The sequence below is a fragment of the Dermacentor albipictus genome, chromosome 1 (assembly GCF_038994185.2).
Source record: "Dermacentor albipictus isolate Rhodes 1998 colony chromosome 1, USDA_Dalb.pri_finalv2, whole genome shotgun sequence".
Lineage (NCBI taxonomy): Eukaryota > Metazoa > Arthropoda > Arachnida > Ixodida > Ixodidae > Dermacentor > Dermacentor albipictus.
Window position 1 is genome coordinate 90424974 of NC_091821.1, and position 25180 is coordinate 90450153.

The 25180-nt window shown below is 44.3% G+C and overlaps 1 protein-coding gene across 6 annotated transcripts in view; it reads left to right on the forward strand.

The window, feature by feature from the left end:
- The window catches only part of poe (E3 ubiquitin-protein ligase-like protein poe), a 549262-nt gene that overhangs the window by 518403 nt on the left and 5679 nt on the right, over positions 1–25180 (forward strand). For all 6 annotated transcript variants that reach the window (XM_065455076.2, XM_065455078.2, XM_065455079.2 and 3 more), the window contains 3 exons: positions 5811–5895; positions 8915–9148; positions 22528–22687. In XM_065455076.2, the coding sequence (XP_065311148.1) occupies positions 5811–5895; positions 8915–9148; positions 22528–22687 (479 nt within the window). The remainder of the gene's footprint in view (positions 1–5810; positions 5896–8914; positions 9149–22527; positions 22688–25180) is intronic.

A 25180-nucleotide genomic window follows, 5' to 3' on the forward strand; every position in this document is an offset into this window, starting at 1 on the left:
GAATTACCGTTTGTAACAAATTTTTTTTGCTGTCCCGCTCACTTCGTTATAACAAGGGATTACTGTATGTGCAACATGTGCACGGATTACATGTATAAATATGTTGTGATGTAAATAAAAATGAAGGGCAGTAATTGCTTTCTTTCGGTAAGACTCATTAAGGCAGCACAATAATCATCTGAAATGTTGACTCAGTGTAGTGATCACATAGTTGCTTGGCAATACTGTCCGCAAATCTTGAAGTATCACCGTCATACACAGTCGGCATTTATTACAGTACATATGCTTCACAATGGTGCCATCTCTAACCCTCCATTCTTGCTTTATTTTTGTGTGTAGCTACATAAATATTGCACTGATAAAAAAAGCAAAGGGCCACCATTGCACAATGCCCCAACGAGAAATACCTCTGAAATTGCTGAAAAAAACTTTCATTTAAGCCTGCAATGTCGAAACACAGTTACACTTGTCCACCTTTATTTCTGGTCATGGAGAGACATTTGTACAAAAAAAAAAAAACTCTATGTTATTTTAGCCAAAACTTAGTTAGTATAGTAAATGATTCATTAGTAATTTTTTTGCTGAACTCTGCTCAACTGAAAGCTCACTCCAGCATATAATAATCGATACTGTAGGCTACCCATGATTAAATCAGAGTTTTGAGGTATGATACATTGGGCATTACAGGCTTAAATAAATACTGAAAAATACTGGCACGCCCCTTATGGTAGAAATAGTGATCGCAAAATACCAGCGAGTTTTCAGTTAAGTATTATTGCTAAAAAATACAAGAGTTCTTTCTTTAGATGAATGGCAAAAAAATTTGCACCAATTTTTTTTAATGCTAGAAACTGATAATGGTAAACACCAATTAATGAAGTTATTAAAAAAAATTAATGTATGAATAAAACTTAAAGCAAATCAGTCCATCAATCAAAGTTAATTAATGCTGAAATTTGGGCCTGTTGCTACTTTATCTTGGAAGTTTTTCAGCATAGCGCAACTAGTACAAAGACTCAGAGAAGTAATGAGATGTACACACAGCACTAACTTGCAAAAAAATAAAAAGAAAAAGTCAAATTTCAGTCAGTGACGATAACAGTGATGCCTTGCGCCAAAGTGATGGTTGCTGTTTGATTGCTGTCCACATTTGTGACAGAGCTACAGAACCTTGTGTGCATTTGATCGTTGACCAGTTTTTCCTCCACAATTTTTTTTTTAATGTGGTGAATGGCACGGCTTTAAGTTTTAGAGAACTAAGTTTTCCTGACATGAAAAGATAGGGTACAGTAAAGTTTGTGCAAGTTGACTTGTGGGGCAGTGCAAGGGTCCTGTAGCTGTTCTTAATCGAATGGAAGAAAATGCTGGCTATAGCTGCAGCAAGTACACATCATTTCTAACGCAGGCTGAAATGTAAAAAAAAAAATACTGGTAACAAACAGAAGAAAAAGTGCCGTAGTATCTATAATTGGTTTAGAGGCTTAAAGTTTCTGGTTATATAAAGATTGAAACTGCTTTTCAGTAGCATCTGACCCTGAGCTTGGTTATATGGATTCATAATAGAAAAACAGCTCAAATAACAGGACAAGAAACATAGGACAGGGGGCAGCACTGACTTCAAATGCAGCAGTGATTGAATAACCATTGCATATTGCGGTCTCTGTGCAGTACTGAAGGGGATGCCAGTTACCACAAGTTCAAATTTAGTGATCCACAGAGCTGTGTCATCCATTGCCACTCGAATACAGTTTCACCACAGCGTACACATGTTCAGCCTCTAAAGGCAAGCGCCAGGAGAAACGCAGTGTTGCCCAAGTTAAAGGAGAGATGTTTTTTACACTTTGTCTCCAACAGTACCCATCACCTGTTCCCGAGCAGCAAAGTAAGCAAAGTCTTCTGCACCAAGGACAAATGCACAGAATGGGTGGTGTTAGCAAGCATATTGCTGAAGGAGGATAGCCTCCTGCGATGATCTGCAAACAGAGAAAGGGTTTCTCTGGCTCTTTCGTGTGCTCCTTCTCAGCGGGAAAAAAGCCATATTGTGGGAGTGGGAGAGCATAGTGCGATCTCCATCAGCATTCACCTTCGATGAGTGCAGCCTGGCATTGTAGGATCGCACATATGCACTAGGCACGAGACGGGGGGTGTGCGAACACTCAAATAACACCAAATCGAATAATGATGGTTTAAATAATTTGATTTTCAAATCAAATGTCTACTATTTGATTTTTCGAATGTTAGATGTATTTAGTGTAGAGACCGGCACACTGCCACATGTGATGTGCGCCGCGGAGCCCCTCGTGCTTGATGTCGCCCAAGCAAGCGTTGCACTTTGTTTTCAGTACAAAAGGAGTGCCAAGCGTGCCGTGGTATCACTGCATGTGCTCCTGACGTCGGCCCAATGAGGGGATCACGCATATAGCACTTAAATGTGGCACTTCGCAGAATGGCACCTCATCGACCGAGTTAGCTTCTGTCAGTACAAAGTTCATTCGGGTCAATTTGACAGATCGAAATGATAACGCTACATGGGCAGAGGGAATGGCAACAGAAGCAGTGCATATTTTGTAAAGTGCAAAAGCATGTGCAAAGATCGGGACGACTAGCTGCCAATAGGCACGCAAATCGTGTTGAATACAAAGCGATGACACTTCAACAACTGCCAATCTAACGCGTGACCTCAGGATTAGCCACCCATACGAACATGTTAGTGGCAAGCATTCCGCAACGGCTTCCAGCCCGTTACTACATCAGCCAGCAGCGAATTGTTGTAAAGGCCACACTGCCTAGGCCATTAAGCTTAATCAGCACTGCTTCATTGGGCGTCGGGGACTTCAAGTGTCGGTTTGGTGCTGGATCAACACAGATCTATTTGCAGCAGCTGCATGACACTTGGAAAGTCGACAAACCACCTCACAAAAGAAAGCGAGTGCACGGGATGACAAAAAAGTTTTTCATGGCTGCCATCATTGTAGCAAACCCTACAGCGGCCTTTCGTTCCCAACGCCATTCGTAGATACACATCAGTCTCTTTTTGTAGCTTGGAGCAGCCTGTCACAAGGCTATCTTTGGATTTACACAGCAGGCATGAAAGTGGGATGACCCAGTTGCACAAATTTGCATGGGTGGCGCAAATGCGTGCAACAAAGTGGGAGGGGGGAGCATCACGCTAACTTTCCGTGACCTTCCAGATTTCAAAATCTTATGAAGGTGGAAAATCATGCCAAACCAGACAGTAAAATGGCATGCTCCACGCCCGCTCTTTATCCTCGACGCCGGCTACGCACAGAGCGGTAATGAAGTCACATGATACACAGTCCTTTCGTTTGTTGTGCAGATAGGCCTTACAATAACATTGTGATAACATTAGGGCGTGCAATAGCATTGCAGAAACTGCAATGCTTACATTTGTACAAACTTGCAACAGTCCAGAGGGAAGGTAGATAGAATGGTAGAGAGGAGGTAGGGAGAGGAGGCATAGAATAGGTAGAACCAACGCAGTCACGAAATGAGTGAATAATGGCCTTGTCATTCTTCGTTCACAGCTTCCATACATGGGGTAGGGAGTGAGAAGGAAAAGACGAAGTAAGAAGGCAAGCAAACACTACTGTTTGACTCGACTGTGGTTGCGGACAAGCTGAATAAATTTAAGCTGAAAGTACACAAAGGTGCAGTTAAGCACCATAGCCTCTAGGCGACACTATGGAAGCCAGCCACACGTCAGATCAAGGCTTCTGTGCTCGCCATGGTAGCTTTGCAGTGAGGCGTTGCTCGAGGTCATGGGTTCAATTCCGACCAGGGTAGCCACATTTTCATAATCGTGTACTTAGATTAATGTGCACGTTAAAGAACCCTAGGGGGTCAAAATTAATTCAAAGTCCACCACTACGGTATGCCTCGTAATCCAGTTGTGGTTGTGGGGATGCTCGACTCTCACGTGTCCCCTGACGTTGTTTTCCTCTCATGGCTCTCACGTCCCCTGTAATCTGGCTTTGCATAGCTAAGCACCGGCAGCAGTCGGTGTGGTTGCAGCATGTTATGAGAGATGGCACGAGTGTTGCATAGCTAATGCCTCCTAACGGAGGGGTTAACAAGGACGTGAAAGGGAGTAGGCTCTTTCTCTTTGGCTTAGGCTCGTCGAGCTGCGTGGACATTTCGCATGCTTGCTCACTGTTTGCAGGACCATCCTGCTAAAGGCTAGGGAGCAGGACACCAGAATATACAAACTCAATTGTTCAAACGTGCCACCATTTCTCGTGACCGTACACGCAAGTGATTAGATGATGGTGTCCAGCATGGGGGGGAACACATTCGCTCACTGTCCGGTCGCGGTGAGTCTGGCATCCTCGACTTGTTGCATGCCCATCAGCATGTTCTATGGGTAGGAATTTGGCTAGCAGGCATTAGTGTATGGAAGGTACAATAAGTGCCCTTTCAATTGTTTGCACTACTGTGTTGTCATTCCTTTGTCCCAAAAGCATGTGTGAGACCCCACACGGTTTTGGCATGTACAGCCCCATATTTCAATTAAAGTTTAACACTTCTGCCACGATGCGATGTGTCACTTGAGGCAATGACAATGGTAACCTTCTTAAAGGTTATGAATAATGGCGCACAACAATGCCTCAAACAAACATGTCTCACTCTGTGTTGTCAAGTCGGGGGGGTCCATGCAGCCAACGAAGTTTCCATTGATCGTGCCATGCCAGGTGCCGGGAGAAAGGGTTCCGAGCGACATTTAAGAGAATTTTTAAAAAAAATGATTATAGTCAGAAAAAGTACATGGTTGAGTTTTACAGTATGGCTCCAACTATCGGTGTACACTATAGTAGCGTCTTTGCATGTCCGAGTGTCGCACTGTTTCCGAGCGTCCCCCTCCCTTCTTGGCCATCTGGTTCCGCTTTTTATGCCCTGCGTCGTCATTGTTCAATCGCTTCCACCAAGCCAGCATCAGGAGACCGATGACCTCGGGTCCCACCAATCCGGAGGTCAGTTGCCCTTTCCCTCTGAAGGGAGAAACACACGCAAATCACTGGGCACAAACAGGGAAAGAGGGGAGAACGCATGCTGGCTTCGATTGTACACTGACTCCGTCTCTGGCGTGGTTGTGCCAATTTGTGCGGCTGGCATGTGTGAAGAAACGTAGCCTTGCATGGACCTCAACTCCGGCGTGGACAGGCCAATTTGGGCTGCTGACAGGGGGGAAGAATCGTAGCTTTTTCATGGACCTCAACTCTGGCGTGGACGTTCATCGTACCATTTGACAAGACCGTTGGCTCGTTTCCCATAATTGCTTCCTCCGTTACCGGAGCTTTGTCGCGGAGTGAACGGCCGACCATATCGGCCTTGATGGGCTCTTCGTGACAGTCAGGAGAGACGACGTTGCTATCTTCAAGCCTTGAATTAAATGGTGAGGCGTGACAACTGCATGTCGCCGGGGTGGCATCCCCGGCTCAGTGTTCTGTGTGCTATGTAAACAGCAGTGATGCACACAAGGTAACGTTTAGCACTAACTCAGAACTCTAGTAGTTGAATAAATACATTTTCTGTCAACATCCCCGCTAATTATCATCAATCAAAACAAACATCACAGAAATCCGTGTTTTTTTTACATTTGCAGCAGTGTTTTTTGTTCTTTAATTACAGTTATTGCTTTCTAATGTGCTGTTCAGCAACATGTGATGTGTGGTAGCTGTGTACATTGTGTACTTTCTAAATGTTACTACAGGAGAGAGAACCAAACATATATATATATATATATATATATATATATATATATACACATATATATATGCTTTTTTTTTTTAAAGGACAAGGTGTGTAGCAAGAGAGGAGAAGAACCTTTCGAACTTCCTGGAGATGTCGCCTGAACGGCAGATTGAAAACTGTTATGAGGTGAGACAACAAAAACACCGCTTTTTTTTTTCCTTTTCTTTCTTTCTTTTTCTTGCCAGATGCCTTGCAGCTGTTGATTTAGATTAATTTGAGCATATTTTTCAGCACCAAGCACTACAAGTGAGTGATGTGCCTTTAACAAAAGATTACTTGAAAACTTTGTTTTATTTTGCTTCGTGATATATAAAACATGTTTGTGCTGGTTTCTTTTTAGTAATGCGTTCGGTACTGATTTCGTTATGATAAACCTCATTGTGACAAAAGTCAATGAGGAAATGTATTTGAGCGGAAACATTGTAAAATAACAGGACGTGAGAAAGGGACATACAACAACGCTGTTGTCTGTCCCTTTCTCACGTCCTGTTATTTTGTGCTGTTTCCGCTCAAGTCATGAACCAACCAGCCCAAATGCATACGCTGTTGGACAATGTACTTTTTTTTTTGCTGTTTACTATAGCAATATGCCAGTTGGTTACCCTGTCAAAGAAGAAACAAAGTTCAACAAAGCAGCACATTAGACAACAAAAGCCATCTCCATATTAAGGTGAAGTTTCTTACAAACCTCAAGCTCCAGTAGGAGTAATACGTGAGCCAGGTTTTATAATATATATTTACAAGTTGAAGCATTACAAAGTTGGAAAGTAACAAAATCTGCATAGACATAGGCAAATTATTATGGTAAACATATTAAAACAAGGGCCTGAACCTTAACAGCACTCACCTGTACAGTGGAACTCACTTATAACAATATTCTAATGCCAAGAAACGGCGCTCGGGTTGCATATGCGCTCAGTCACGTTGACAGTCATGCACAGTGCTAGAAAAGGAGACTTGCACCAGCCTGCCTTTTGCGATGCGTGGCTTTCCTGAAGAATAAAAAAATTCCCTCATCTGCCAATGCTGTATCACTAACCTACAGAGAAAGGACTTCAATTTCATAATGTTGGCAAGAGTGAGTACCACTCACTTTACAGTGACAAACTAGTAGCGCAGTTTCCAGGCATAGTAAGCTCCTCGCACATTACCTACACACATCCACCCCAACACACTCTCAAACTTATGCCTACTCTATTATCGCTCAACTATCAAGAGTAAGTGAATCGAATCAACGCACTGAAGCGTGGGTGACGACTACACCGACAGCGCATGAATGTTCGAAGCTGATCGTTTTGTGATGATCAACAAAATAAGCGAGTGACTAGTGATAACATGTATTTGGTTCAAGCTATTACAAAGTATGAAACATCTACGTTCCAAGCCTTAATTGTGCATGGAAAGAAAAATTAACTTCAACTGATCACACCCGCAAGCAGTTGGGCTGAAAATAAACAGATAGCAAATGCGCTGATGAACATTACTGAGTCAGAAATATAACAAGTGACTACTTCAAAGTGTTTGGCAAATAACAAAAATGAAGAGCAAGAGACGCTATAATTCTGATTTAATTCAGATGCAAAAAGTTTGGACAGCTTGGTATATAGTCAAGACTTTCTTCTAGTACTAGCACTGCATACGCTGCTCACAATGTTTCGACAAAGCGTAATGACCTCAGAAAGCGCTTAAATGTCCACTAAAGCTGCAAGCAAAGCTTCATGTCATCCATCCAGTCACCAACTACGATATCAGCCCAAACAGAGTTTTGCTGAGCTGCACCGGCATCATGCACATCCATTGTAAACAAGAAGGCAGCGGAGGCAACCAATGGACGCATCACCGCATGATCAAACATGGCAGCACCTGTGGGATCGCTATGAAAAGGGTCTATATTGAGGTTTAACTGTAGCATGCACGCCAAAGGTCCACTATATCAATGAATGAATTCTTCAGTTTTACATGCCAAAACGACAATTTGATTGTGAGGCACGCTGTAGTGGGGGACTCCGGATTAATTTTGCCCCCTAGGGGATCTTTAACGTGCCCCAATGTACAGGACATGTGTCGTTTTTGCATTTCATCCCCATCGAAATGCAGCCACCGTGGCTGGGATTTGATCCCGTGACCTCATGCTTAGCAGCACTACACCATAGCCACTAAACCACCTTGGTGGGTTCCACTATATCAAGTGCCTGTAACAACTATGTTAACTAATACCACCTTATTGAAACTTTGACGACAGGACCAAAATGTCAAACCACGCTGCATTGAATTGTGCATGGCACAACAGGGAATGCTACATTCAACAGTGATATTCAACATTAGCTAAGTGCAGCATGCTGTACACATCGTTCAGTGGACCACGTCATGTATGATAGATGCTTGCTCTTTGCCTGACAGCAGAGAATTCAGGTATTCAACTGCCACGTTGAAAATATACTGGCATTTAAGTTCTCAAAGCAATATAATCAACAAAACTAGCTGGACTATGCAAAAACAGCAGTGGCTGAGGCAGAACATGTTTGTTTACTTTATATGAAGCTGAAGAAATGCGATATTGAAGTGATCCACAACACAGAAAAGAAATACAAAGAGAATGGCTTCAAATATCTCACATTTGGAAAGGAGAAATACAATCCTACTGACCATATAACACATCTTGTCGCCATGAATTCCATAGTTGGCCTTCACCTAGGTTCCCTCTTGGTTTTCCTTTCACCTTGTGGGTTTCAGCAGAATTAATTGTACCAAGTTTCATCTCCATCACAGTGTCATTCACAATGTTCAACTTGTATTTCTTTTTTTGTCCTGTGCTGTTCATTCTCTTTCCTCTCCCTACTTATTTTAAGGGGCGTCTGAATCCACAAGTAATAAATTCGAAATATTGCAAGGGTTTTTGGATAGCCAGCTCCTGCTTTGCCTGTGGCTTTTTCAAAGATGTAATAGCTATCCCACTTGTGGATTGGGATTAAAACAAGGACTGAAAACAGTCAAGACCCAGTGCTTGCTTTATTTTGTATGTTGTTTTCTACCTTGTGTATTCCTGAAAATAAGCCTCTGCTGAACAGTTCCTTTCAGTACAAAGTTGATTGCTGATTGCTGCAAATTGACAGTGTTCTGAAAACTTCTTTCTTGCATACCACAGAGTGAGGGCCCGTGCTACTGGACAACCATGGCCCTGGCAGTGTGGTCCCATAACCGGTGGCGGTGTGGCCGTGTTGCGTTGGTGCGACGTATGCTGGTACTGGCACATGCACGACATCTGAGCCCACAAGGCTGCTCAGCACTTGCCGACACAGTTCCCAGCGAATTCGCTGTCTACCGGCCCTTTCTATGCTACCTAGCCATGGTAGATGGATTGTACAACACCATGTTCAAGGCACGCTCTCTCATTCTCTTTTTGTAAAATGCCTTATGTGCCACAAGCAGCTATTCTGAGGGATGTCTCCTGTGCATGCACTTGCCAAGCGGTTTTTCAGAGCTGCCCCATTATTTAGGCTTTTCCATGACACTGCCTGTACCCCTAAGAACCAGCGTAGATGGGCAAGCAAAATTTCAGATTTCATGCTGTATCTTGCGTGATTTCTTGTAGATAACCTGCATGCACAATGTCACAGGTGTAGCAGCCATGGCAAAGTTGCTATAATTCAAGTTATTTCCCATACCATCTTTCATTGGCAAGGCGTATTTTCAGCTTTCCTAGTCTGATTTGGCTACTGAGTTATAATACTGAAGGCATTGGTCAACCGAGCAAAAAAAGAAATTTATTTGTGTACTAGCTTTGTGGGACAGGAAAGCAGTAGTGTAATTTAAATGGTGCAGTCATGTGGGAAGTTGAAAGTGTCTTATCCAGTAGTAAAGATACATGCAAGAATGCAAGCTTTACTGACCCTATTAACCCTTTGAGGGTCGATTATTTTCACCGTATGCAATCTTCCAGGGTCAATTTTTTTAGTTGCAGATTCCAATTCTTCTGAGGGACCTATTTCAAAAAAATTCACCGTAATTTCTCTAGGGTGACTGTAAAGGGAGAAAAAAATGTTTTGTGTTGGTATATATGTACTGTTTATTCATGAGTAACAACAATAAAAAAAGGAAATAAACTTATAAGAATTAAGAACTTGATGCATTGTTAAACACGTAAGGCTTAGAAAATGCGCACACGAGAATATTTCGGAAGTGTCATATGTTCCTGCTCTTACACTAATATTTACGTCCATAGCGTAATCGAACTGCGTAGGTGAGCGCACTCAAGAAAACTGTGGTTGTGTGCCCGTCAAAAAAGAAAAACATGTGACAAACTTCCGCTAATCTTCATCTGATCGCCAACCAGAGGCAATTCGTTTTTGCGAGTCTCTAAAAAAAAAGAAAAAAAAAGGAAATGCATGCACAGTGGCATACTTCCTATACACACCCCTGTGAGCACTAAACGAACGAGAAGCAGGTGATCGCCCTTTGAGCGATTAGTAACGAAATAGCCATCAGTTTTGCGAGCGCAAGAAGCCGAAACCGCCCGCGGAACAAAACCCAAACCGCTGCCCGCATGTGCATGTGCCAATGCACGAGCGGTAGTATGCGCTGGAGCAAACTAGCTCTAAAACAAACCATGCAACGAAAACTGAGAGGGAGGCACGAGAATAAAATTCCATATATTCCAACATAGTGGCAGCACGTGCCAAGAAAGAAAAAGGAAATTGGCGTGCATTTTAAACGTACAGATGGCGCCGTAATATACGGCATCAACCATTTTGGACTTTTTCGCGGCGCCGTATATTTACGTCATTGACCCTCAAAGGGTCAAGGTCTCATTTCATGCTGCATTCTTTAGACATGGTATCCATGCTTGGTGAGCCAGCAGAAATTTAGTAAAGGCGAGCATGGCTATAACTGACATTTTTAGAGTGGTTACCAGGGGAGGTATTCTGTAAGAGTCCACCTAGTGGACTGTCCATTTCGGTCGTTCCTGATTGGCTAGGGCTGCTTGTATACTCCTCGCTCGTACAACTGCATCCAATCAGAAGCATAACTGACATTTTTAGAGTGGTTACCAGGGGAGGTATTCTGTAAGAGTCCACCTAGTGGACTGTCCATTTCGGTCGTTCCTGATTGGCTAGGGCTGCTTGTATACTCCTCGCTCGTACAACTGCATCCAATCAGAAGCGGCTGAAATGGACAGTCCACTAGGTGCACTCTTACAGAATACTTCCCCCCACCCCCCAGGTTCAACGAAAAAAAGCCTATTTAGGCAAAAGCCTCCAAAGTGAATTCTTTAAACATAACTGCCAGTAACACACCCTCAAGGTCTCGTGCATCTGCATTTGGCAGCGTCACAGATGACAATGTGGCGAAATGAACATGAAATGCTTGCAACTTGAGTGGGCTAGTAGCTATGAATCCATGGTGCTTGTGCTTAGTGTTTCATTTTTCCTGTTTCCCCATTAATTTTGCACTACCTACCGCCATGAAATGTACGGCATTAAAAAAATTTTAAGTGAGATATTATTGCACTAGAGTGAAACACGAATCTGAAACTTACTAATGTGCTTATTATTTTGGTTGCACTGTAAAAAGCAGTGAGTTTGCTTGTTCCCTTGAGTTTTTGACTGCCTGATTCAGACATGTTCAGTCTTTTTCGAGTCTGCAAAATCAGTTAGCTGCTGTACAGTGCAGTGCTCTGTTAAAAGGAGCTCTTCAGTGTAGAGCACATGCGAATTTTTCCTGCTGGCAAGTTTACCACTACCTGTCCTCACAGCAGATTATTTTCGCTTGGTGGCACTGGTATCTTTCTGCACACCTGTGTCAGTGCATTGATGCAGCTTCAGCAGACACTTGCAGCTACAGCATCAGCAGATTGAGAGCCGCATATTAGAGTGGATCATTAGAGATTAGATTAGAGATATTAGAGTGGACCCTTTAAGAGTGGATCACACTGTACATATAAAACCACGTCCCTGACATAACACTTTTTTTTTTTTTCCTCTTTAGCTGAATGCATCTTAAATATGGACTCAGAGGTCAATGTTCCTACTGGAAGCCCGAGGCTGTTTAAGCTCTCTGTGGTCCAGTGGTGCCAGTAGAAATCGTGAACCTTTACCAGGGCTACCTGAGATTGACATAAACAAAAATCATAGCTAATCTTGGAAATCAAGTGCCACTCTCTGATAACATAGGTCAACTTTTGCTATAGATAAAAATGATTCTTTCTAAAGTTTTACATGGATTGACACATTGCATTGTGCTGAGATTAGGCCTCTATGTTGCATCATTGGAGCCTGCTCCTGAAGACATGCTACACTTGCTATAGGTAGAAAAGAAAAAAATTAACTGACGATTACGATACTCCCTAATGCAAAATTTGGGTGCTGCTCTATACGTGTTTTCATTCCGCGATTCATTTGCTATCTGGAACAATCGGTCTCGTGCTGCACATTGCAAACGGAGAGAATGTGGCGCTACTGCCTCGCTAATCTGGAGATCATGGAGCCAGCACATGGGACCAGCACGTGGGTAACACATATGAGCACGATTCACAGAAGCCACCACCAACAAACCTCCCAATCGATGTGCGCTACTCTGGCACCGTCTCGTAGCCACCGCTGCTGCACTACGCTTTTCTTCTCATTCTTTCACAATACCCTCTTTTGCTTTCCGCCTTATGGCTCCACAGCACCCCTCTCCACTTACCTCCTTGCGCCTCTTCCCTCATGCCGCTTTTTTCATCCCCCGCTGCACGTCGTGTTCGCTGTCATCTTTCACTGTGCTGTTTCTCTCAGTTATGCAGGGAACGCCGGTGCTCGCCGCAGGAATGAGTGCCTAAGAGCTGCATTCTAATAGGTTGAGGTCTTTGTGCTATTAGGTTCCATTCATTTCATAATAACGGTGAAAAAACGACGAAATTAGTACAAGCTTTGTTCAACTTCCATGTACAGAAGCCACACTTGTCTGGAGTAGCTGAGTGCCGTGACGGCCAGTGGGAGCAAAATGCAAAAACACCCATGTCCCATGCATTGGGGACACATTAAAGATCCCCTGGTGGCCAAAGTTAATCCGGAGTCCCCCACTACGACGTGCCTCATAACCAAATCGTGGTTTTGGCGCATAAAACCCCAGAACACCAGTAGCTGAGTGCTGGCTCTAAACTGCACCTGCAGTGCCTAGGCAGTGGCTGCTGGGTTCGAAGTCTGTCAGCCAGATGCATTTTGGACACATACACAGGGGCCTTATTTAAGCGCACGCCCACAGACTGTATTGCTTGCAAGTGACTAGTGAGACCAAGCACTTTTACTTGCTGGATTTGCATGTCACGTGTAGATAGTGATGAAGTGATATTTGTCCCGCTATGCCATGTGCATGCTGGCTAGGCATAGTGCAGAAGGAAATAAAGATGGAGGAAACAGGCAGTTGAAAAATTCCCATGCATCATAAAACTTCACTTTCAACTATGTCCGTGCCCAGTTGCAAATGCGGACAGTGTAAACTCTGCAAATAATGTAAGCAGTAAAAAGTAACAATATTTCTTGGACTCCATACACTAGGAGCATTACTTAAATCACAGAGAACGTTTCCCAGTAGGGTGCATTTATAAAGTAGCAGTGAAACATTTGAATAGCAGTGGAGCATTTGAATTATTTAACGAGTTTGACCTTTTGTCAGGCGCGAGAAATCTGTTTCTGCTATAACTTTTCCAAAATTAATTGTACCATATGGAAGGAACGCAAAAAACCATGATTACTTGTACATGAATATTCTCTGAAAATAAGCGGGACAACACCTATCCTACAGGCAAATTGAGGCCATGAGTGAAGGTGGGACATAGGTTGTCCCTCTGCACACCTTGGGCTTCTTTTTTTTCAGACTCTGAGGTGAATGTGGCTTGTTATGGAAGGGTTCAACGCATGCAGTGCAAAGAGGTACTTGGCAGGCTCTACACACAAGCTTTGTGCATTTTTGCTGTGAAGTCGTTGAGCACCATCGGCACCTTTTACACATAGTGGTAGTGCACGGCAAGTTGTGCCCATGCCCATCGAACCGAACGTCTGTTGACACCTGTGTCGTTATTGAGCAGTTCTCGCTTCCTCTTTTGTGATATGCAGAAGAGTCTCATTGAAATGTTCCCATTACGTACGTTTTCCTGGCGCCAACGTTCGCAATCGAGAACACAAAAAATGACCCAATAGAGTTACACAAATTTTTTTACCGGTTCATACGTTTCCGGAAAGCAGTATTTTCTGCACCAACGTTCAGTACGTCGCCAAGCTGTGATCATATTGTAGGAACAGAAGGCCCACAAAGAATTGCCATTTATTAAACTGACTGCGTTGATGTTGTGGCTACTATCGTCGAGCCTATATGCCTGATGGTACTAGTACAGTCTCTTGTTCTTCCACCGCAGGGTTCTGAGTACTGTCCACTACATTGCTCCCTACCTATGATGAAGGCACTGCCAGAGTCTAGATGAGCTGGCTTCAAGCGGTCAATGGAAATTGCCTCTTCACGTCCGTTGACAAGAAGTGTAAAAAACTTATTGTCACACTTGAAGACTTTGAGGGGACTGTCGTAAATAGCTTGTAAAGGAGCGCGAGTAGCGTCATGACAGATAAAAAAGTGAAGGTAAATGTAAAGTGTAAAAATGTAAAGTAAAGGTGGGCTCATGTAAACATTTCTGCGGTCGTTAAGAAGCGGCAGTGGTATAACAGTGGCCGTTGTAATGCGAAGGTGGTCGGCGTAAGATTGTAGGTCAACAGATGACGGTTCCGAGGCAATGAACTCACCAGGTACGCGAAGTGTCATGCCAAAAACAAGTTCTGCTGAGGAAGACTGTGCATCTACTTTCAGAGCTGTGCGAAGACCTAGTAAAACCAAAAGCAGGCGCTCTGTCCATGGAATTATGGAGTCATGGGCACAAAGTGCTGCTTTTAGTTGGCGATAGAAGTGTTCTACCACGCCATAGGAACTTGGGTGATAAGCTGTCGTTCGTATGTGCATTACAACCAGAAGACGGGAGAGAGCTTGAAAGGAGGACGAGTCAAATTGTCTTCCTCTGTCTGTCGTTATGGTATGTGGTACGCCGTAACGAGAAATCCAGGCATATAAGATGGCCTGGGCTATAGACTCTGCAGTAATGGGAGAGAGTGGCACTGCTTCAGGCCAGCTTGTGAAGTGGTCGATACAAATGAGTATGTATCATTGGTTGGAGGATGGTGGTAGTGGACCACCGATATTGATACATGCATATTGCGCGTTTCTTGTGGCCAATGCACGTGGGCACCCCGACGAAGACAATGAACACTCTCTGGCTCTCAAGCTGTTGGCTGAACTGGCCAGCACTGCAGTTACCTTTTGTAAATATACTTTGTAAATAGTCTCCAGTCTTAATCCTTCGTTCACGTAATATTTTGGTGGAGGGTGCCGTTCCCCGTCCTCGCCACGGAGCTCCGCAGTGGCCGCACCGTCCTGCTTTCCACCATGGCTCCCAGTGACACCTCATCTCCTTCTACTCATGCGACCCCGACAACAACGTACATTACCGTCACCAGTCCCCACGATCCTGCCATATTCTCCGGCCAAGATAATGTCGACGTTGAGGACTTGCTCAACCTGTATGAGCGTGTTAGCCAAAACAACCGCTGGGATCCTACCATTATGCTAGCCAATGTCCTATTCTACTTGGGCGGAACTCCTCGTGTCTGGTTCTGGACACCTGAGGATGAGATCTCTAGCTGGGATGCTATAAAGGAGAAGCTCGTCGGCCTATTTGGAAATCCCACCAGTAGGCAGCTGGCTGCTAGAAAAGAGCTTGCTACCCGAGTTCAGTCTTCTACTGAATCGTACGTCTCGTACATACAAGACGCGCTCGCTCTTTGCCGGAAAGTCGATGAAAAAATGGCCGAGGTTGACAAAGTCAGCTACGTACTCAAAGGGATCGCGGACGACGCCTTCAACTTGTTGGTCTTCAACAATGTGTCCACCATCGACGTCATTGTCAAGCAATGCTGCCACTTTGAGCTTGCCAAAAGCCGCCGCATCATTCCACAGTTCTCCCGGCTCCCTAACACCGCTGCGACGTCGTCTTGCGTTGACCTTACCGCTTAACCACCCTTAAATGAGCACGTCACACGTATTGTTCACCGCGAACTCGAGCCTACAAGTCCCGTGCCGTTCCATTCACGCTCACTTGAACCCACCATTGACCAACCAGCCCCAGGGATCTTTCTCATTCAGGCAGTTGTATGGCAAGAATTTGCGAACCTAGGTCTTCCTGCTGTCTGCTCCATCTCCCAACCTGACGCCCGACCGGTGCCGACTGCTTCACTTCATGGCGATCTGTATTCCCTTCCCAAATACCGCAAACTAACCAAGTGTAGAACTCCGGACATGTCGCTCGCCATTGCCGCACCTCCTGGAGGTCGCCGTATTCGAGCTCCTTTTCCCCGTCTCCTCGCCCTAAGCCGACCCATGCCGTTACTTGCTTCGCCGTATGCCTCCTACCTCTGACGTATCCGTCGATGTCGGTCATCCTGCTGACATCTAGTCCATGCAGCTCCTGGGGGTAGTGGTGCATTATCTTCATCGTGTTGAAATCCTCCATTGACACTCCCAACGAACCAGAACTTACTTGATGTTCACGTCGACGGTGTTCCTTTGACGGCGTTAATAGATACTGGAGCCCAAGCGTCCATAATGAGTTGTAACCTCCGTCGTCGACTGAAGAAGGTTCTCACGTCTGCTACTACATTAGCCTATACGTGGCAGATGGCAGCACTGTTGAGGTCACTGGAATGTGCACTTCCCGTATAAGTATCGCCGACCATCGCATTCCTGTTCTTTTTACAGTTCTGACCAATTGTCCCCATGACCTAATCCTTGGAAGCAACGAACGTCAACGTTCATACGCGGCCACAGGTAGCGGGAAGTGACCAGATGTGTGTACTCCAGGGTGCGATGAGGAGTGTAGTGCATCAAAAAACTTGCTCCTGAAATTGTTGTGGAACGTACAGTCGAGGACGACCCGCAGACATGTCGCATATCACTTCGATGTTGCAGCCAGGCAGTAAGATATTTTCGAAGCGCAGAGAATCATTGGCAGTCCGGAGTGTTTGAAGTTCACAGTCTCTGCGTTGAGCGGTAGTTAGGTGGACAAAGTCAATGTCGGAACGATTTACTTGGCTTGCATTTATATGAATTCGTGACTTTTTACAAATTGCACCCTTTTGCCACACAACAATAATCGTCATCTGTCTTGTCCACATTTCCTTTCTTTAACGCGGTGAGCCTGGTACTTTCCAGTAAAGAATGGCATGCGCGTTATCAGCATGACATAGCATTCCCGACAGGAAAGTAGCAGGCGTGGCATTTTCAAGATAGGAAATGCAAGCAAGGCAGATGACGATTATTGTTGTGTGGCAGAGATACACCCCAGAGGGTGCAACTTTGTCTAAGAGTGTATGTCAGAGGCGTCTACCATAACAGACGTTGGAGCATCTGGTTGCGGGTGTGCCAGTAGAGTAGTGGTAGCAAGGGCATTCTTGGCAGAGATAAAAGCAGATTCAGGAGCATTAGTCCACGATATAGCTCGTGGTGTGCCAGAGAGTAGAATGTGCACAGGCTGCAAAATTCAAGAACAACGAGGAATGAAACAGTGATAGTAATTGATGAGGCCCAGAAATGCCCGTAATTGCTTGGTGGAAGATGGATGTGGGAAATCTTTAATGGCTTGGACACAGGATGGGACGGGTTGGATGCCATGCTCGTCCACTCGGTGGCCCAGGAAATCGAGAGAAACAATGCCAAACTCACTCTTCGAGATGTTTACAACCAAGCCATATTGATGGAGGCGTTCAAACACCTTACGTAGGTCAGATTCGTGTTCCACAGCAGAGCGACTGAATACAAGAATGTCGTCTAAATAGATGAAGCAACAAGTCAAGCCACGGAGTACTTGATCAACGAACCGCTGAAAGGTTTGAGCGGCATTACGGAAGCCGAATGGCATGCGCACATATTCAAACATGCCAAAAGGGGTAATGATTGCAGTTTTAGGAATGTTGGAAGGCTCGACAGGAATCTGATGGTAGGCTTTTACTAGATCCACCTTGCTAAATATGCAGCACCCATGAAGTGATGCGGTGAAATCATGGATGTGAGGTGTAGGGTACCTATCAGGAATCGTCACTTCGTTTAAGGCACTGTAATCGCCACACAGTCGCCAATCACCCATCTTCTTGGGCACCATGTGTAAAGCACATGACCAAGGGCTAGCAGAAGAATGAATGAAGCCCAACTCGAGCATGTGTTCGAATTCTTGCTTTGCAATTTTCAGACGGTCTGGTGCTAAGCGGTGAGGTCAGGCATCCTGTAGTGTGCTGGCGTCCTTTAGTCACAATGGGGTGCGTGATGTTGTGTACTATTGGACAATTTGGCAAGGGTGGTTCGAACAGCTCTGGAAATTCCAACAGGGTGGTGGACCATGGTTTTGGTACCTGGGTTTGTGCTTATACGACACTCAAAGGTGGTGCAGACATGGTGATACCTTGTACGGACAGGTTTGCTTAGGAGTAAAGAAGGCGGCAGTTGCAAAGGTCAGCAAGAAGGTTAAACTTCCACAGACAGTCAGCGCCGATGATCAGCCCACGGACATCAGCGACAGTGAATAGCCATCAAAAAGGGCGTCACAGACTACGGTCGAGAGTGATAAATTTCTGGCCGTACGTTTTAATGTTAGAACCATTGATTGCGGTGAGAAAAGATGTGTCATGGCGATGTCTTCTGCGGTCTTGAAAAGTAGGGGGAATGACACAAATTTCCGCACCAGTGTCTACAAGATAGCGAACTTTTGTGACACGGTCGGTGACGTAGAAGAGACAGCTTGATGTCGAACCAGTAGCGCTTGCTGTGATGAGTGACAGGCCCGACCGTTTCCCGGAAAGTTGCAAGACGGAGGGCATGACACGGTTTAGTCATGCGAGCAATGCCGCTGCTGATGGTTATTCGGCCGAAAGTGTAAGGCAGCCAACTGGTTAGTTAGCTCCTCTACTTGCGCAGGAAGGTGCATGCTTGAACTGTCGAGTTCGTCAAAGTGCTGCTTTAACTGTGGTTGTGTCGCAATGGGTGCATTACAACGATCAACAGTGGATATCACAGGATGAAAAGAATCCATAATCTGGTTTGCCATCGTGGCTAAGGCCTTGACAGCCATCGTAGTAGGTGAGGCACACAAAATCATGTGTACCTGGTTTGGTAGATGCTGTAAGAAGAGCTCCCGAAGGATTTTCGAGTCTGTTGATGGTGGACAGGTTCCCAAGAGTTGTGTCATGCGGCGAAGCAGTTCAGCCAGTTTTCTGTCACCAAGTTCCCCTGTGAGAGGAGCTGTTGAATCCGTCGCGACTCAGAGTCGGTGGTGCGCTGTAGTAACTCCCGCTTATGGGTATCGTACTTATCATCGGGCAGAGGAGCTAGCAAAATGTCGTGGACCAAAGCTGCAGTAGTCGGGTTAAGCGCACTCACGACGTTGTCGTACTTGGCCACCTGAGATGTGACTCCGTGACGGCAACACTGTGCCTCAATGTGGACAAACCAGACTGCACAGTCCGAGAGCCAGTTTGAGTGCGGCGATGGAAGACGTTCCGTTTTCTTCAAGACGTCGTTGTTCGATGGCCGGTTCCATGGCGTCAAGAAGAAACTTGGTAGACGTATGTAGTTGTGATGCGGTATCACGTCCGTAGTCACGAACTTGTAGGAACAGAAGACCCACAAAGAATTGCCATTTTTAAACGGATGACTGCGTTGATGTCGCGGCTACCATCGTTGAGCCTATATGCCTGATAGCGCTAGTACAGTCTCTTCTTCTTCCACCGCGGGGCTTTATGAGTACTGTCCACCACAATATGATATGTTTCCAGCCACTAGAGCCCATGTAAACAAGAAAAGAAAATGTGCTAGGCGCTTGCGATTGAGAACAGTATGTAGCTACCCGCCACAGCAGCTTCAGTGCAATACTCGCTCACCCGTCTCGCGTGAGAACGCCGGTGCGCACTCGGTTTCTCATTTCGGTACCAGCAAATTTTTTCCGGCGCCAGTGCATGCGGCATTCACAGCTACCACAGCCAATAATATTGCAATGAGCATCTTCGCCTATCAGTTTCACAGCGCATGATGCCGTCGGAAGAGTAGCACACGGTTTTAATGAGCGATAACCAAAATGGACCGCCGTTCCCTGCTGCAGACTGTGATCGCATAAGTTTTTCGACTACTAGATCCTATGTGAACAAGAAAAGGCGCGAGGCACGCACGATCGAGAACAGTACATAGCCGCCCGTATCACATGAAAGCGTCGGCGTGCACTCAGTTTTTCATTTCGGTACCAGCAAATCTTCTCTCCGGGGTCGTCACATGCGGCATTCACAGCTAGCACCACCAATCCTATTGCGATAAGCATCTTCACCTATCTGTTCTACAGCGCGTGGTGTGTAGTGCCATTGGTAGCATCCGCACGCTTTTAGTAGGCAATAGTCCAAATACGTCGCTGTTCCCTGCTGTAGGCAGAGCGATGTGGGCATCACGTTTCGCTTTGGCAGCATTTGACGTCGCCCACCAGCTTGATTTCATTTCAGTTTCCCATCTACCTTTTAATAAAACACCACGCAATAGGTAAACAACAAAATGAGTCTCGGGCTGCCGGAGCATCACCAGCTCAACACGCGTCGGCGTCTCATCGGGTTGCAACAATCCGTGCGACGCTTCGCATTACGTAGATGCCAACAATAGTTGAGTCTCAAATTTTTTTAGTTGTTCGGATCGTACGTTTTCCCGGTTAGTATGTTTTTTTCTCTTGGTTTTCTCCAAAACGAATAAACGAGGTTCTGCTGTATTAGACTAGGCCGATCTTGCAAAAGCTCCTCCCATTGATGAGCTGTCTTCCCACTATGACCCGAAAGAACAAGTATGTCAGGCTATTTCTGTAGCAGTGCTGGATGTCTTTGACCACTATGTTCAGCATATTTGCATGTAGCTGAAAACAATGGCTTACTACCATGTCAAACCTGGCTACAAATGATCTAACTGCATTACTGGACTGCAAGAAGTAATTTTTGCAGTAACTGGACAACTGATTCATGACGAAAGAGCAACTAAATTTGCACACTTGAAGAGGTACGACAGCCAAGAAATATAGCAACAAGGAAAACAATTCAAACTACTAGTGCCACCTTCAAATAATTCAAATAAAAACTTAAAGTTATAGTTTTATCCGCTACGATATGGCGCTACCTGTTTCTGTGTGGCTATGTATGTCCCTCTGCGCACTTGAGGCAGCTGTCACTTGTAGTTGCAGGTGGAACGTATATGTCCCAGTGATTAACAAAGGGTTGATCCATGTGCATTTGTAACTGGGAGTTTGTCATTATCATTGTTCATTGTCGTTGTTTGACACTGTTTATATAAAGTGTTGTTGCTCATGGAAATTTTTCGGCTGCCTGCATCCACTCGTATTTCTTTCATTCATTATTTCATGTTCCCTTTTGACGACTTTAACAGTATGGCCTCTGTCACTCAGCGAGATGTTTGTCAATACCAAAGTAATTTTTTTTTCATTAGTTTTAACGCAAGTTGTTTCCCTCTTCAAACAATCCTGGTACAGTTAAACCTCAGTACAACAAACTTCATTATAACAAAATCCTTGATATAATGAAGTATTTATCTTTTTATAACTTCATGCCCATAGAACACAACACCGTGTCTATAACCAAGCACGTTTATCCACCATTTCAGTGTAATGAAATTTCACTGCTGCTGCAAAGGAAGACTGAGGCAATAAACTGAGTTTACTGGCGATGCCAGAGGTCAAATGATTGAATTGCGTGCAGTTGTTTGTAAACGCACCTTTCAAATTGCATGCAACAGAGAGCAGCCACCAAAGCAGAGCAGCGTCTTCGTCAGCACCTAATTCAGCTGGTTGTGGCCTCCAAGATGTGTGCCAGATCTCTGAGGCTATAAGCTGGCAAGTGCAGTGTCGATCAGAGGCAGTAGGAGGCACTTATATCATGTACATATATCATGTGCATATAGTATATCATATCATATATATTATATCATATACATATCATATATGTACATATTATATCAGCACATCGTATCATGCACTCTAAGCAGTATAGCTCTTTATTCCACACATGCTTTGAGTGCTTGCTATGATTTTGGAAAGTGTTTGTCACAATTCAGTGCTTGGTGTTAGAAAAAGTCTTGTGCACTACTAGGGTGTATAATGCATATTTAACAGATGTTTATAGTAAAACATTCTTAAGCTGTACCTGATGGAGACAAAAAATTGTGCATGGTAACGAATAATACAATAAAACACAAAATTGCGGCTCGTGCCTACTTGCCACCAAAAATAATAATAAAAAAAAACAAGTTTTGCAACCTCGAGTGAATGACTGCTAATCAGCAGCATACACGAAAAGAATCGTACATGTTTGCTTAGTGCGCATTTCTCCAGACACCATCACTGTTATCTCTCTGCCCCAGCTGATATGCATGGGCATGGTTTCACTCAGGTACTTCATTGTCATGCTGTTATCACTGTAATTACTATCATTGATGTAAATTAATGTTTGTCGAAATATCCACCTCCTGTTACCTATGGTGGCTCCTGATGTGGTAAAAATCATTCTAAATGTTGACAGAGTGCTGTTGCCGAAGTTGTTCTATCAACCCTTGTTTAATACGTCATTAAACATTTACATGATTTATTCACATTTCCAGAGGGTGTCCTGTAGCAATGATGATGGCTGGTCAGTGGCATTGGCAGAATATATCCGCCACAATGACCAGCAGCACCTAGAACTTGGGGACAAGCTGCTGAGGAATTTTGAAGAACAAGTGCTGACGTGCCAGTCATTCATGGAATATTGTGATGTCATGGGTGAGAACTAGAGGCATTTTTGTCAACTCCACTTGCTCCTTATTGATGTAGCAGATGGCATGTTTTTCTGATGGGCTAAAGTTTTATGGTGAAGCTTTTCTTAACTGCACGACATACATGCAGTATTAAGCAGATAAAAGCTCTCGTTCAGGCCACTTAAATTTTCTATTTCATAAGCCATCTTGGCCGAGTGAAATCACCTATAGAGTTGCGTGGGCTGACTGCTGTGCTGGTTTGTGCAGCTACAGCACTTCACTGTGCAAGAGTAATTGCTTACCAACATTCTTTATAAGAGCACCTCACCAGGATTGGGTATTGCAAACAAACAAGTGTGATGCTTAGATAATGCACTAACGATTGCATTGCAAAGAATTACGGCAATGTCTGTAACAAGAACAGCTGAAAATTCTAATGAAAGCTTGCACACCCTACTCCTCAGATCAGCCATTCTTCCAGCCAGTAGAGATGGTGGATGTCGTAGCTCTCACCTCCATGTTGCATGTGCTACCCGCAGTGTATAAATAGCCAGCAGCAATGCGAACTTGAGTACACCTATGAAACGCAGAATGCGCAAAACCACCACCGGAAACACACCACACAGCAAGAAAGGAAGTGGGGAGATGGGATTGTCTTGACATATACGTCTTGTGGTCTGTCAACTCGGAGATGGGAAAAGGCAGTGGAGGAATATCGATTGCGAGTGCTGGTCAGTGCAATGTGAGAGAGCCACTTTTGCAGCGCAGGTAGCTCACCTTCTTGTACCATCACACTGAAAAATTTTATTTGCTTCTATCTCCACTATTACCAAACCCTTTTTAAAAATTGTCATGATAGAATGCTGACTGGATGTCACTTTCCAACTTCCAGTCTATAACAAAAATTTCCTACAGGCCATGGTGAGGGGCCCTTTAACACTTTGAGGGTCTATTTTTTTCGCCATATGCAACCGCCCAGGGTTGATATTTTTTATTGCAGATTCTAATTCTTCTTAGGGACTTATTTCGAAAAACATTTACTGCAGTTTTTCTATGGTGACCTTAAAGTGAGAAGAAAATATTTTGCATTGGTCTATATGTACTCTCCATTCATAAATAACAACAATAAAAAGTGAAATATACTTAGAAAAATTAAAATTTTAATGCATTTTTATACACATAGTTCAAGGGTTTGAAAATGCGCACACAAGAATATTCCGCGAGACACAAATGTTCCTGCTCTTACACTAATATGTAAATCCATAGCGTAATCGAACTGCGTAGGTGCACGCACTCAAGAAAACTGTGTGGTTGTGTGGCCGTCAAAAAAGCAAAACGTGTGGCAAACTTCTGCTAATCTTCATCTTATCGCCAACCATAGGCAACTAGTTTTTGCGAGTGTCAAAAAAAAAATGCACTGGAAAAGCATGCACTGCAGTATCGTTCCTATGTGCACCCCTGTGAGCACTAAATGAGCCAGAGACAGCTGGTCGCCCTTTGAGCGATTAGTAAAGAGATAGCCATCAGTTTTGCGAGTGCAAGAAGCCGAAACCTTTGCCCACGGAACAGAAGCCAAACCACCGCGCACAAGCGGCAGTTTGGCTTTTGGCACGCCCGCGAGCGGTAGTATATAGACGCGCAGGAGCAAACTAGCTTTAAAACAAACCATGCAACGAAAACCGAGAGAGGGAGGCGCGCGAAAAAAATTCCCTGTATTTCCACATAGTGGCAGCACATGACAGAAAAGAAAAAGTTAGGAAATTGGCGCGCTGTTTAAATGTACAGGCGGTGCCGTAAATATACAGCATCAACCATGTTCGGACTTGTTCACGGCGCCGTATATTTACGTCATTGACCCTCAAAGGCTTAAGTGTATAATTTTGCATGGTATTAGTTCACTGGTAGTTGTTTTCACAAGAGTAGTAACTTAAATGTTCATCATGGTTCACTGAGAGAAAAAGGACAATAGTTTGCATACACATAAGGATCAGCAGACTGGTCATGTGCCACTGTCATGGGCCATTTAAGCCCTCATTTTGATTTTCCTCATGTCAACAAGGGAATAGTCATATTTGCCTATTCCTGATTGGCATTCTTAAAAATAATTCATGAAAAATCCAGATAATGATTACACGTTCGAAAAGTAATGTTTTATTTCATGAAGAGAAGTGTGACTAAGGCAGTATCATTATAGTGCAAATGTGAGATCTCTGATGCTTCAGAGCAGTGACTTCATTTTGAGGCAGCACACAAGCCTTTGGCACACTGATGTCAAGGCCCTTCGTCACTTCCCACCACATGTGCCGCTCAGTTCACCTGTGTCCAATTTCTAGCACACCCATCATCACTGTTTGCATTTTCATTTCATCATTGGGCATATAAAACTCTGCATTTTTTTTTAATTTTAATGTTAATTCAGTTTATGGTATATTTACTAAAAGTGAGCAAACTGCACACAACAAATTTTGACCAGCTGCGTAGCCATATAGCATATGCAATAACATAGGCGCAGCGAATT